Below are 15085 nucleotides of genomic sequence, written 5' to 3'. Positions count from 1 at the left end.
ACCAAGGGTGGACTCTTTTTTCTCATTTTGAGTGTAATTTCAACCCACAGCACATCAAAACCAGGCAATTTCTTTGGCTGATAGTTAGGAAATTGAACAGATGAGGTAACCCAACCCTCATGCATTTTATATATGGCCCCTCCATGTTCAGTGTAGGCCAGAAGAATTGGGAATGATTTCAATGGCTTTTCCTGCATTTACAGCACGGGAGCACTTTGACAAATGCAAAAGTGGATACTTGGCCTGGTACAAGCACTGGAAGTGGCTTTCTGATGTAGTGATGCTGAGGTGAATCAGTGAGCTGCATGCTGTGAGGCTGCAGACCACGAAACACAATTTCACCACTGGTTTTGAACCGGATTTAGCCATCCCTTAGAAAGATAAATAGATGCTATTGTTGTGTGTAATGACAACATATTAACTGACAACAGTACCTCTATCTCTTTTCTTTAACTGAAGCATTTGTGTTATTAAATTTTTTAATTGTCATTTGTGAAAACTATGTTGGAAACCAATTTTTTTGCTATGGATGTGGAACTTGTCATGTCAGGAGATGTCATGTGACCTGAATTGTTTGTCAGAAAAACTGGATGAACATACATGTAAACAGAGCAGAAATGCATGGTCAGTGTTTATTTTGTATTTTTTTTCTAATAAGTAAAAAGGAAGATTGAATGTTGTTTTGAATGAAACATTTATTTTCTTAGGAACTACTGGAAAAATAATCACTTGAGGAAAGCTGCACTGGCACAACCCCTCAAAATTAATCAAGCTCCTTTTCAAGAGTGCAAATGTTGATATGCACAAAACACATGTCCCTGTATAAAACCATATACCAAAATCTAGTGAAAAGCCTTCCCAGAAGAGTGGAGGTAATTATAACCGTAAAGGGCAGACTAGATCTAGAACAGGATGGTCAACAAGCACATATGTATTGGTCAGGTGTCCATAAACTTTTGGCCATATAGTATAATATTGTACAATGTGTGAAACTCTGACCTGTACATTTTCCTCATTTGTTGTCATAAGACAACATCTTATCAGCTGCAAAACCCAGCTGGTTAAAAAAAAAGCTAGAAATAATAATAATAATAATAATAATAATAGAGAGTGAAGAAATAAGAAGTATATTTTATAAGGTCAATTCTTGGCACTTGAATACAAATGATTTTTCAACTACTAATATCAGGTCTGAACATAAAATACCACAATAATTGAGCAACTAACTTTTTTTCCTATAAAAATTAATGAGACCTCCTCCCTTCCACACTGCTCTCATGAAGTATCTGAACTCCTTCCCTTGCACACCTCCTTTCCTGGTTCCTACTTAATCAGGAGCGTAGCAGTAGCATTTGGTAAGTCTTCAAAACATGCACATACACAAACACTTCTGATAGATTAAGAAAGAAGAATGAAGAGAGAGGTAGAGAGGTAAGGTGGTAAAAATTAACTGGTACTCACCCCATATACTAGTTCACCCACCATCCCGTTCCATGTTTTGGTCTCTGGGTCGCGGGCGCCATACTTGCCATCCATGACTATAGACAGTCTGTACTTAATCCCAACGTGTTTGGCTATCTCGGAAGCTAAATCGACACAGTAGCCTTCATACTTGTCATTGCCTTCCAGATGCATATGGTTTTTCTTGTACATCACATATGGCGCTTCCTGTTAATCAAACACACGCTAGTTTATTGTCACCTGTGCGTAGCAGTCACCAGAGCCGAGTGACAGCTGAACAGTCAAGAAAATGCAAGGGCATGCAGGGTAACCATATACAGACCTGTTCACTCCCCCCCCCACCCACCCCACACACACACTGTCATACACTCATTTTCAGTTTCTAGATCTCCATTCTCTTTCTAGATCACTCTGTACTTCAGACACACACATACACCTGTATTAAAAAACAGAAACAAACAAAAAAAACCCCAGCATGACATCAAGAACAGGATGGATGAGACAGAGAGAGTAAATATAGAGTCATGTGATCTTGGCGAGACCCTTTGCTAATGCACCCAGCCCCTACTAACAATATGGCTGTGAAGATGGATGGTGAACAATGGTACAAACACACACTGACCCACACACTCCTGTGTTGGAGTTTGAAATATAGAGTGGGGGCTGAGTTGCATTATCTAACCACATGTTCACACTAACAAGCAGCAAAGTGAAAGGTGACAGGTCTATTTTCTATATGTACATGTCCAACACGTTTATTACCTCTGCCAACTGTGTTGGAGGAAGTTATACTTTCACCTCAGTTTATTTGACTTTTCCCAACAGAACTCAAATAGTAGTGAACAGGGACGTGCACAGGATTATAGAGGGGCAGGGGCTCAAAGTCAGAAAAAGGACAGCAAGTGCATGATTTTTTTTCCCGGTCCTTTCCAAAATATGGAAATGTAGAATTAAAATTAATGTACTAATAGGAAGGTAAGTACTTAGCCATGTGTCCTGTGTTGGTGAAAGTGATATGCAATTGCCATTTCTTTTGTGTCAGCAAAATTGTCACTCACATTATCATAGGCTTGGAAGACATGCAAAGCAATAAAACACTGGTGCATTATTAGGCTTTTTTACTGTTAAAGATTTAACATTGAACAGTGAAACCTGAACTTTGAACAAATAAGTAAATAGCCTAATGGACAAAATGATAAAAATCAGTCCTTCCTCTCATAAGGTAGAAGCCTAACATTCCAGGGGCCTTAAAGCAGTAACCTTCTGGGGGCCATGTCCCTGTAGATATTAATGACCTCATTGTGATTTATGGGTATGTCTTTTTCAATCGCGAGGAGAAGGAGATCAGAGAGCCTTTCTTCTTTGCATAGGCTTCTGAGTACATTTCACAAGCTTTAGCTTGGAGAAAGACCTCTCCACTGTCTGGAGACAAACTGACACATAACATTGTTTTTTTTCTGAAACATAACCCACATTTGATTTGAGCACGTTGTGGAAGAGGTCAACGACTAGTTATATATACAAGAGGAGAATGTAAGCTTCCCGACGATATGATACTTGCATGTACACCGAAGCACGGCCGAGGCAATCGATTGTGAACAGTAACAGGTCAGGTCACGTCAGTTAACAAGCAGATTATTAAACTACAGAGACTTAAATTACTCGCACAAATGTCAGTAGCCCTACAAACGCCCAAATGTCATGTACATACAGTTTGAAAGGGCTAACTGTTAGACCATAACTCACATGTTCAAGCTGCCTCACTGTTACGTCTCCTCTGTTATTATTGTGGCAGCGCGCGCAGCGGCTTCTTCCCTCTCTCTGTCCGCGCGCCCCCTCTCTCTGGCCGCACTCAAGTGGAGCAGCAATGGACAGAGAAGCGGCAGCTCAACGCACAGAACGACCCCGTATTACAAGAAAATTGGTAGATTGCCGTGGAGTTTTTGTACCGCCGTTGTTTTAAACTTTTAACAGGACTGTATTATTTATTATTAGGATTATTATTATTATTATTTTAAAAGGGCAACATTTAATTCAAGGCAAAAAGGGCAGGGGCTCAAGCACCCCTAAAGCCCTATGTGTGCACGTGCCTGGTAGTGAACGGATTTTGATGAAATTTTGAGGAAAGGTGAGCCATGGGCCAAGGAACAATTGCTTAAATTTTGATGCAAATCCGGATATGCGCCTTGACGGTGGTATGCACTCTACCGAGTGCCCTTCTAGTTTTCCATGTACATGTGTGACAGATAACCACAATTTCAGCGACAAAGCAAGATGGGTAAGACCCATTCAAACTAAATGATTAGTTCAAATGAGTCCTTTGCTTATCCTATGGCATGTGCGGTCCCACATTTTCAGTTCCCTGCTCACACCTATTAGTTTCTGCCTGCAATCAGTTCCCATGAAAAAATGGTCGAACTCTTATAACCATGGTTTCATCTTATTCTGTCATGTATGACCTCTCAGTAAATGTGAGACATTACAACAAAAAATAAAGCTTGGACAGAAGTAGCAATTGTTTGTTCCTCTGGTGAGAGTATGTAGCTAGTACAGTTAGCTTGCTTTGCTAATCTGGAAACAAAGCTAGTATGAATCCAAGAGTGTAATATGTAAATCAAACAACTAAATTTCACATTGATTTATGCATTATTTAATTTGTATTTAATTAGATAGCTAGTTAGAAGCATTGACATTTCGGCTACTACCATTTTATATAAGAAAGAAAAAGAAAGAAACTAACAAAAAACTTTGGACAGTGCACACCCACAAATGACAATGGTAGCGATTTCTACACACCCACAAAAAAAAAAAAAAAAACTACAAGTGACTTGTTGCTTGCTAGTGTGAACGTGAGGTAAATGGTGAGAGATAGGGTTGGCGGTCAGGGTCTTGAGTGGTGATTTCCTTTTCATAAAGTAAATGGCAGTGACTGGAGACAGACAAATCTGCTTAAAGCATGTTGCACCATTGTGTGGCAAAGACATATCATTCCAGCAAAAAACAATGAAGAACAAGAGCATACATACAAGTATATAAATGCATCATTCGGATTAAAAAACTCAAATACCTGGCCACACCAGTACCAAAAACTGCACAAGCATTTCTTCTTTTCTCTCTTGTCTTTCCATTAAGGGCACATCAGCAGCAGGGTTTTTTTTTCTTTTTTTTTTAAGCACATCATTACCAAACCACAGGGCTTCACACACAGAGAGAACTTCCCTATTAGAGTCAGAGACAATTTGGTTGCCAGTGGGGTAGCAATGGTTTGTTTGCTTTGTGCTGAATACATCCTCTCACCTCGTCTTTTCCGGGACACTCCCGATTCCAGTCACTAAGCTAGTCACTATGGATGTGGTGATGATCAAAATAACTTGGGGCTGTTTATTGTTTCATGCATAAGTCATTATACACTTTTGTAGTTGAGAGACAACATGATTACACCTAATGTTTTATTCTAGAGAGTGATTCTGTGCTTGCTTTAGAAGCATTAATCAAATTGATCTTGGCAATCAAGAAGTCTTGATGATAGCAGAAGGTAAAATGAATTTTCAGTTACAGTATAATCTCCTGGTCAGTGTAAAATGGAAAAATGGAGTCAGCAAACAAAAGGCTAGCCTGACAATTATCTCTGTCCTCCCTGTTTATTTTATTTTGCCTCAGACAAACCATTGAACCCTTTGAATCATTGCTGTGATTTCACTGGCTGGTGGATTCTGTGTGTCATGACCATTTACTTGATGAGTGGAGAAAGGTTTTACTTACGTATGCACTGTATGTCAAGTTTGAGGATGGAAACGTAAAAAAAAAAACATTACCATTGTACCAAATGCCGTTATTGTGATGTCACTGCTATGACAGGCCACTGGAATATGGAAAATCAAAATGCTTTGTCACCCACACGGATACAGTTGAAACACTCATCATGTTTATCGTCCCTCGACTGTTTCAACGTGTAGTGAGTGGATGGAAAGCAACGCAAAAGAAATATACTTCTAGCCGCCCAGGACAGAATGTATCAATCTGTGAGTCTACACCATGACCCTGAGTGGCAGAATATGTGACACATTTAAAACATTGTGGAACGTGTACCATAATAGTAGTGACCACAATTGTTCGGTTTTCCACTGAGGATGAATCGTTGCTGTATGGCTGATCCATTATATTTACAAAGCGCTCAAACTCGTTCCAGTACCCGATCTGCAAAAGGGAAAACATTTTTGTTATTATCAAAATGACAGCCATTTTAAGCACATTAATGCTTTCCTCAGCCCAAGGTCATTTTCCCCTTTCCTTTAAAATAATTCTTTCATGTACAGACAAGGAGTTTATGAGGCTGCAGGAGATGTATAAAACTATAAAGGCATTCTCTCATAAGACTATGTTCATTAAAATGGCATTAGGTGCCCGAGCTGCTATTACCTCCTGTTAAATGGAAGTGGAAGTAGGAGTGTGTCTGGCAGACAGCTTTTAACTACAGAGAATGCTTACTATACAAGCACTGGGCAGCTCATGAAATGGCATATACACAAATCAGCTGAGCAGTCAAAGAGAACAAGGAAATGGGAGGAGTATGCTGCTTAAATGTTTTTTTGGTGGCATGAAGTGCTGCTTGTTTATCCTAAGATTAATAGATGAAGTCACTCAAATACAGCATTGGTTTGCATCCATTAGTAATCCAGCGTTTTTAAGCTGTACCAAATGAGAAAATGCTGAACAGTAGCACAAGACCTAGACTGCTGTGTTTCACAACTGCTTCATAAAAGAGCACTAGCATTAGCATCAAGCTGTGATGAGGACAGAAATGTGATTGAAGTGGGGGGAATTTGAGCCCCATTACATAAACTGCAAGTAAAAACAGTGTTCCATAAGCAACTAGATTGTTCCTACCATTCAGATGCTTACAGCATGTTCATATTTAGCCTTCAGTTGCTATGCTAACTGAAGTAACGCTTTAGTTAGCTTTAGCAAGCTTTCCAAATTTTTCACTTTGCAAATATCAAACTGATCTTTCATATTTCGAACCCCCCCAAAAAACAAAACAACCCCCCCAAACAAAACAAAAAAAACACTAGATGATACACATGTAAGTTTATACATAAAGTGTAAAGCTCTCTTCTATAGACATCCATTCTGAAGCATCTCCTTTGGTGTTTAGGTGGTTTTACACTGTGATTGCAGTAGGCTTTTACAATTATTACTTAATTTTAAGATCACTATCATACTATGAAATTATTCCAGTAGTGAATTCTGTCACAAACTGTGTGATAACATGTTCTCCATTATTATTACAACCGCAAATCAGAAAAAGTTGGGACAGTATGTTGAAATTGAAATGAAGCCTGAAAACATTGATTTATAAATAATATTTGACCTGTATTACCCTTAAAACAACACAGGAGCACATTATTTGATGTTTTACCTCATGAATGTTATTATTATTTTTTTAATAAACACATTTTAATTCTGATCCTTACAACACATTTAAAAAAAAAAAAAGTTGGGACAGTAAAGCATTTACCACTCTGTAATGATACCATTTCTTCTCACAACATTTAAAAGATGTTTAGGGACTGAAGACACCAAGTGGTAAAATGTTTGAGGTGTCATTTTGTTCCATTCTTTCTGCAAACAGGTCTTAAGTTGTGCAACAGTTTGGGGTTGTCATTGTCTTTTTTTTTTTCATTTCAAAATTTGCCATATTCTCTATTGGGGACAGAGGGGACAGACACCCTCTTCTTCCACAGCCATACCTTTGTAATGTGTGCAGAGTGTGGTTTTGCTTTGACTTGTTGAAATATTCCTGGAAAAGATGTTATCTTGAAGGCAGTATATGTTGCTCCAAAATCGCAATGTACTTTTCTGCATTAATGCTGCAATCACAGAAGTGTAAGTTACCTTTGCTAAGGGCACTGGCACAACCCCATACCATGACAGACCCGGGCTTTTGGGCTTGTTGCTGGTAAAATTCTGGATGGTCCTTTTCATCTTTGTTCCAGTGCACACGGCATCCATTTTGTCCAAAAAAAAAAAGAAAAAAAAAAAGACCCGGAATACTGATTTGTCTGATCACAATACACGTTTCCACTGTGTGATGGTCCATCTCAGATGCCTCCGAGCCCAGAGAAGTTGATAGTGCTTCTAGATATAGTTAACATAAGGCTTCCTTGTTGCACAGTAAAGTTTTAACTGGCATTTGTGAATGAAACTCTGTATTGTAGTGTGTGACAAAGGTTTGCCAAAGTAATCCCAAGCCCATGTGGTTATATTAGCTATAGATGAATGACGGTTCTTAATGCAGTGCTGTCTAAGGGATTGGAGATCATGGGTGATCAGCTTAGGCTTGTGCCCTTGCCACTGAGGGCTTGTGCCACTATGGATGTTCAGTGTGCCACTGAAACTGAAATTCCCCCAGCTTCCTTGAATCGTTTAATGATATTATGCACTGTAGAGGGTGAAATATCCAAATCCCTTCCTATCTCTCTTTGAGAAACATTGCTTTTAAACATTTTCAATAATTTTCTCATGCATTTGTTGACAAACTGGAGATCCTCAGCCCACCTTCGCTTCTCAAAGCCTAGGCCTTTCCTGGAGACTGATTTTGATTTTGATGATTACAGTCATCTGTTGACATCACCTGTTTCAAGTCACATCATTACTTAATTGTTTTACCTCATTACTAGCACTAAATTGTCCCATCCCAACTTTTTTTGGAATGTGTTGCAGGCCTAAAATAGAGGAATGGATGTATATTAACAAATGAAATAAAGTTGACCAGACAAAACATAAAATATCTTCTATACTGTCTGCAATGAAATACAAATCAAAGTAAATTTAGAAAATCACTGCTTTCTCTTTTATTTGCATTTTACATACCATCCCAACTTTTTCTGATTTGGAGTTGTAGAATAATACAATGAAGATCTGCTAAAGACAGACCTGTGAGTAGGACAATTACTCTATTTTGGATCACAAGTCAGTGTGATCTGGACTTGTGCAGAGAATGGGGTCACATAAACAAACATTTTTCAAGGTGAGCTTGAGGTAATAAGGATAATTTTGTCTGTGCTTTAGCATGTTTCGTTAACATTTCACCATTGCCACTATGGTATTAGTAGCTGTCCTGTCAGTTTCGCTTAATACTATGCCATCCTCCTGTTGGTGGCTTTTAGATGCAGCCACATTTTGAGACTTTAATCAAACATTTATGACACTGGCAGAACTTTGGTACTAGCTGAAGATTGTTTTTAAATTTTGTTACATTTTTCAATGCAGAAAACAAGCTACATCCAAACAAACTTCAAATATCTAATCAAAGATTAAGAGCTATCACTTTATAATCACTCTAGAACAGGGCCTTTATGACTGCACTCTATCGGCGTGACATCTATTTCAAAAAGAGAGAGACATTTAAAGGACACAAATTTACAAAACCTCTCTGCTCTGTTTTATGATATCTAGAAGGATTTCAATTTATTTGTATACCTTTCTCGGCCCGCCTGCTCTCATCTCATAAACGTCGATAGTGTAGTTTGATCTGCGGCCGAAACTGTCAAACTGGATATTGCCAGTCATCCCTTGTACTTGGACCTGCCAAGGAAAAGTAAGGATGAAACCTGACGAAATAATGGGCAGCACTCCAAACCTCCAAGGCCAAATGGAAGGTGGCAGTGCATTGAAATAGAGTCATTTACAGCAGCAGAGTGAGCAGATATGCTTGAACAGTTCATTTTGAAGAAGTGGATTGGGAGGAGTACAAGAAAGTCAGAGCTGAGCTGCAGGGTGAATTTTCCTACCATTTTGAGAGCCCTCTCAATGTCGATGCCTTGACTCCAGGGGACTGCTGGATTGGCCAGGCAATCTCCAGCACTGCCCCGTCTTGAGACATCCACACGCTGACGCCGCAGGTACCGGAACGCCTCCGCTATCACCAGGATGGCATCGTAGGACAATGCAGAGGTGTACTGTACAGAAAGACCATGAGATGAGTACTGCACTACCTTCCTCCCTGTCCACAAGTCCACTGGGTTACATCCACGGGCGATTGCTCTAAGACAACGAGGGAGGCTCAGCCTCCTCTAAAAATGACGAACATCGTGTAGGATGAATTGCGCTAGGCTTATGTTATAGCCGACCTTATAACATTGCTATTTCAGATCCAGAATCATAGAAATATATGTGCTCAACCCAACTACAGTGCGAAATCATTCCGTTATAACTTTCCCCAGTTCGCCTAATGTGCACGTGAGTTTTTCCCCCTCGTGACAGCACGATGCAGCCCAGCCTCAGTGGACTTCAATGGCATTTGGGAGCTATGCGCTTTTCAATATCAAAATGCAAGACGGTTATTGGACAAATACTGCGAAAACGCCCGCCCACCGGACTCCCAGCCTCAGTGGACTTCAATGGCATTTGGGAGTGATGCGCTTTTCATTCTCAAAATGCAAGACGATTATTGGACAAATACTGCGAAAACGCCCGCCCCACGGACTCCCAGCCTCAGTGGACTTCAATGGCATTTGGGAGCTATGCGCTTTTCAATCTCAAAATGCAAGATGATTATTGGACAAATACTGCGAAAATGCCTGCCTACGGACTCCGAGCCTCACATGGGAGGGACATGGCAAAGCTTTCCGCGAGGAGACTGGTGATTGGTGAAAGCGTCTGGCTATTTTCTTTGATTGACAGCTCGTTTCAAATATAGACAGGCAGCGGTGAATTTCAGTTCAGTCCCATGCGGATTCGCAAGTGGTGTGGTGTATCGTAAGAGATCAGTTTACATTTCGATTTCATTCATTACATACGGTTTCTATCAGCTTTTTTAGTTTGTATATATTTTCATTGTAAATAAAGTGTAAATGTAGTGTTGTCAAGTTTACTATCTTAGTTCCAGAAATTTCGTTTATTTGAGTGACTGAACTTGAACTTGAGGGGGCTAGTCAGCTAGCAAGAAAGCTGCGCATGGATGCCAAGCATTGTTGATTTAATTTTGGCGAAGCCATTTGCCAGTCTTCCTTTCGAGGAAAAAATTAAAATTAAAGAGCAGGGTAGACCAACGCCTCAAATTGACTTGGTGAATCGTGACTTGCAGGGCAACAGGGGTAAGCTGTGCGAACATTTGCTTTTCTTTAAAGACATGGGGCTGGATTGTGCAATGCCTGAGCTGTACAAGCTGTTGACCTTAGTGGCAACAATTGGGGCTACGTCGGCAGGCGTAGAGAGGAGCTTCTCCTGCTTGAAACGGGTGAAGTCATACAGCCAAAACACCATGGGTCAAAGTTGACTCAGCAACCTTGCTCTACTTGCAATTGAGAGGAAGTTAGTGAAGTCTCTAGAGAAGACTCCCACCTGGTATGACAGGGTAACTGAACATTTTCTAGAAAAAGAAAGGAGGGCAGAATTTTCTTTTAAATAATACTGATATGGTGGTGACCCACATCAATAACAGTAAATAGGCTACTTTAGTAATATGTCATGGATGGACCAAAATATAGAATCTATTTAAAATGTTTATGCTGAGTATATTATATTGGAATATATATTTCTCTGGGGGCGGCACGGTGGTGTAGTGGTTAGCGCTGTCGCCTCACAGCAAGAAGGTCCTGGGTTCGAGCCCCGTGGCCGGCGAGGGCCTTTCTGTGTGGAGTTTGCATGTTCTCCCCGTGTCCGCGTGGGTTTCCTCCGGGTGCTCCGGTTTCCCCCACAGTCCAAAGACATGCAGGTTAGGTTAACTGGTGACTCTAAATTGACCGTAGGTGTGAATGTGAGTGTGAATGGTTGTCTGTGTCTATGTGTCAGCCCTGTGATGACCTGGCGACTTGTCCAGGGTGTACCCCGCCTTTCGCCCATAGTCAGCTGGGATAGGCTCCAGCTTGCCTGCGACCCTGTAGAAGGATAAAGCGGCTAGAGATAATGAGATGAGATGAGATATTTCTCTGGATATGAATTAAACACAGCTACAATTTGGAAAACATTTTTAAACAAAAACACAGCCGAGAACATTTCACACTACAGACCTGGATTAAAAGTGAAGGGTTATCAGAATTGTCAATAAAACATTTCTCAGTCAAAATAAGTAAAATATAGGGAAAGTGTCATTGAATGAAATGTGTGGCACCCAGCTCTATGTTTGGCTCCCCAAGGTCAGTGCTTGTGCCTATTCCAGAACACTCTGCTGTTACTGCTGAGGTTCCTGACAAAGAGCTGCTTTCAATAATGATCAATTTTTAAACAACATGCCACAATTTTAAAATATAAAATGTTAAAATATACCCCCCCAACACCACCATCATGTATATTGGACTGTAGGCTAATGGGCCAAAAGAACCTGTTATTTCACAGTTTGTGACCCTGCCAACAATCAGCCAGATCAGAGGCAAGAGTATGGGCAAAATTGATGTGTTTTTTCTTTTAAAATCTGGAAATATCGTAACCGACCAGCCTCCCCTGTTTGAAAGACTACCAGCCGCCACTGGTTACATCGTCCCTTTTGTCTTGTTCACTGGGAACTTGTGCAATGCACAAATTAACGCTTTCTTTGTTCTTCAGCACCTGGTGCAACTCTAGGACTCATTATCAAGCCCTTTGTGGGTTAAATCAGGTGTATTAATTTAGCCATATTAGCACAATGTGCAGAAACCTATGTAGCTGTACAATGCAGCCTCTAGGACTGGAGCTGAGTTCAGTTAACACTTCACAAACCTTCCATATTAAGCAAGAACAACAGTATGTTCAAGGATAAAAGTGGCAACACATCCTATGTATGTATATGTATCTAGCTTACACTGTTAGAACAGGATAATTGCGAAGCATTACCACATATAATCATAACTTGGTCTAACATTAAACAGCAAGAAGATTCATGTCATGCTGCTCTATTCATATTTACAAAAGTACATTGTTTATCTTTATGGAAATGGCTCTAAATTGGCTTCTAATTACAGTGAAGTGTAAAATGTTTAGCATTGTGTGGAACAGTATTTCAGTCCTATTGTTGTTGTGAGGTGACACCTGTAATTATGCTGCATCTCACCGAACAAGCTCGGAACACAATGACATCCACTAATTTGCAGTGAGCAATAGTTTTTGTTTTCTATTACATCCAGAAAGCTTACACTGAAATTCTTGGAAGGAATTTAAGAAAGTGTCAGGGTGAGTTGCATTGTAAAGACCCACAGATCAGGGGCACTTTTATTTACTGCTACTTTGGACCATTATACATAAATACTCAATTATTAGTTTTAAGCATTTCATATACAAAATCCTGCTCTAGAACTTATTTTGACCTGTTTGCCTATTTGATGTCAGCCCACACCTGCATGACTCAGTGAAGTAGCACTTTAAATCGAGCCCTTTGCTGATTTTTGCTTAATTAGATGTAAATTGAAACTCTGGTTCTAACCCAGCTTTGGACTGGACATCAATAAATTGACTGCTGTGAGGGGGTGGGAAAGCAGATGAGGAAAAGGATACAAGAAAGATGAGAAGGGAAGAGAGGAGGAAAGAGGAGTAAGCAGTAGCAATGGCTACTAAAGAAGAGAGAAGTGAAAGGAAGAAGGCAACAGAGACAGAAATGAGAAAACAGAAGGCTGTTGATAAGACATAATGATGCCTTTTCTAGTGTACAACATGAAAGACTTACCTTCAGAGGTGTGTTCCTTGCCTCTGGGAATTCTCTTTCATCTAACCGGTCCCAGCGCTGAAGGAACTGCTGCACGACAGGGTTTTCAGGATTGATTATTTGAAAGCCACTTATGTTTGCGCCGCCAACATACACCTTGTCCAGGCTCACATTGGAGAAGCCCTGAAAGGGGAATGAAAGTGATAAATACCGAGAGACACACAGAGAGAACTGTTGGATAAAATAAATGTGCTCATTATAACCAGTATAAATCAGCACAGATTTGCTGTTAGTGTATTTTACCATACCAGTTGGTGTTTTTCCAAAAGACAAGATATATGCCAATGCAGCGTGGCAATGTAGCTTACAGCAGGTTATGGTCGCTGAACTGCTGGTTGTCCAGGTGGTGCTCTGAAAACAGTGTGGGCTTTATAGATGATTGGGCTAATTTTGAAGTCTTTGCTGGCCTGTTAGGGCAGGACAGTATCCATCCCACTCGGGAAGGTGCTGCTCTCATTTCTTGCAGCATAGGTCATAGTCTCAGAACAGGCCTAGTTAATTTCTGACAATCCAGAGCCAAGGCCAGGGAGCAGACGAACAGGCTAAACCGACTGTCTGCTAGCTGCACAGAGTCGTCACTCAGGGTCCACTACATCGAGACTGTGTCTGTTCCCTGAGCTCAACAAAAAAGTAGAAATACTCAGAGAGTTTGTTCCAGTAACCTAATCAATATAAAATTAGATCATACTGACTGTACAGCCGCTGCCAGCACCTTTGATCTAAAGCTGGGGCTATTAAATATTAGATCTCTTACATCTAAAGCACTAATGGTTAATGAACTTATTACTGATCAGGAGTTTAATGTATTGTGTTTAACAGAAACATGGATTAAACCAAATGAATATATAGCATTAAATGAAGCTAGTCCTCCTGGATACAGTTACATACACCAGCCTTGTCTAACTGGCAGAGGAGGAGGCATTGCAGTTATTTATAATGATTATCTAGGTGTAACACACAAACCTGGTTATAAATTTAATACATTTGAAGTTCTTCATACTAATATAATGTATGTAGCCTCGAAAAATAAGTCTACCCAGTTAATTCTGTTACTTATTATTTACAGGTCCCCGGGGCCATATTCTGAGTTTCTTTCTGAATTTGCAGATTTTATCTCAGACCTGGTTATTTCCTTAGACAAAGCTTTAGTTGTTGGAGATTTTAATATTCACTTCAATAACCCAGAAGACCCTTTGAAAACAGCGTTTGTGTCCATTTTAGATTCAGTAGGGGTTAATCAGAATATCATAGGACCGACCCATAATGGTGGTCACACCCTCGATCTAATACTAACATTCAGGTTAAACGTAGAAAATATAGTCACACTTCCACAGTCTGAAGTTCTCCTCATCTCATTCAAAATATGTCTGAGTAATAATATATGCACCTCACCATGCTACTGTATTAAACGCACATTCACTTCAACTACTGCACAGAGCTTTATAAATGATCTCCTAGAGTTATCAATTTTGATCGGGTCACTGTCAGCCCCTGCAGAACTTGATCAGGCAACTGAATGCTTAGAGTCAACGTTCCACTATACTTTAGATAACGCAGCTCCTCTTAAAAGGAAAATGATCAGAGAGAAAATATCACCTTGGTATAATGATGACATTTGCACTTTAAAACAGACCACTCGAAAATTGGAACGTATAAGGCATCAAACAAAATTGGTACATTCAAATTAGTGTGGAAGGAGAGCTTCCTGATGTATAGAAAAGCTCTTAGTGCTGCTAGATCAACATATCTCTCCTCCCTAAAAGAAGATAACAAAAATAATCCGAGATTCCGATTTAATACTGTAGCAAAATTAACCAGGAATAAGTCCACTATAGACACATGCACACCTGCAGTATGTAGTAGCAACGACTTCATGAATTTTTTTAATGACAAAATTGAGAATATCCGACAAAAAATTCAAACTACTAATTTAAGGTCAGCCAATGT

General features: G+C 39.9%; 1 protein-coding gene across 2 annotated transcripts in view; it reads right to left on the bottom strand.

The window, feature by feature from the left end:
- Nucleotides 1–15085, bottom strand: part of gria3b (glutamate receptor, ionotropic, AMPA 3b) — a 476246-nt gene that overhangs the window by 116776 nt on the left and 344385 nt on the right. For both annotated transcript variants that reach the window (XM_060927491.1, XM_060927492.1), the window contains exons 6-10: nucleotides 13100–13261; nucleotides 9255–9422; nucleotides 8944–9048; nucleotides 5551–5658; nucleotides 1462–1668 (exon numbers count right to left, since the gene is read on the bottom strand). In XM_060927491.1, the coding sequence (XP_060783474.1) occupies nucleotides 1462–1668; nucleotides 5551–5658; nucleotides 8944–9048; nucleotides 9255–9422; nucleotides 13100–13261 (750 nt within the window). The remainder of the gene's footprint in view (nucleotides 1–1461; nucleotides 1669–5550; nucleotides 5659–8943; nucleotides 9049–9254; nucleotides 9423–13099; nucleotides 13262–15085) is intronic.

This window comes from Neoarius graeffei, chromosome 8 (assembly GCF_027579695.1).
Source record: "Neoarius graeffei isolate fNeoGra1 chromosome 8, fNeoGra1.pri, whole genome shotgun sequence".
NCBI lineage: Eukaryota > Metazoa > Chordata > Actinopteri > Siluriformes > Ariidae > Neoarius > Neoarius graeffei.
This window is presented reverse-complemented; position numbering and strand designations above follow the sequence as displayed.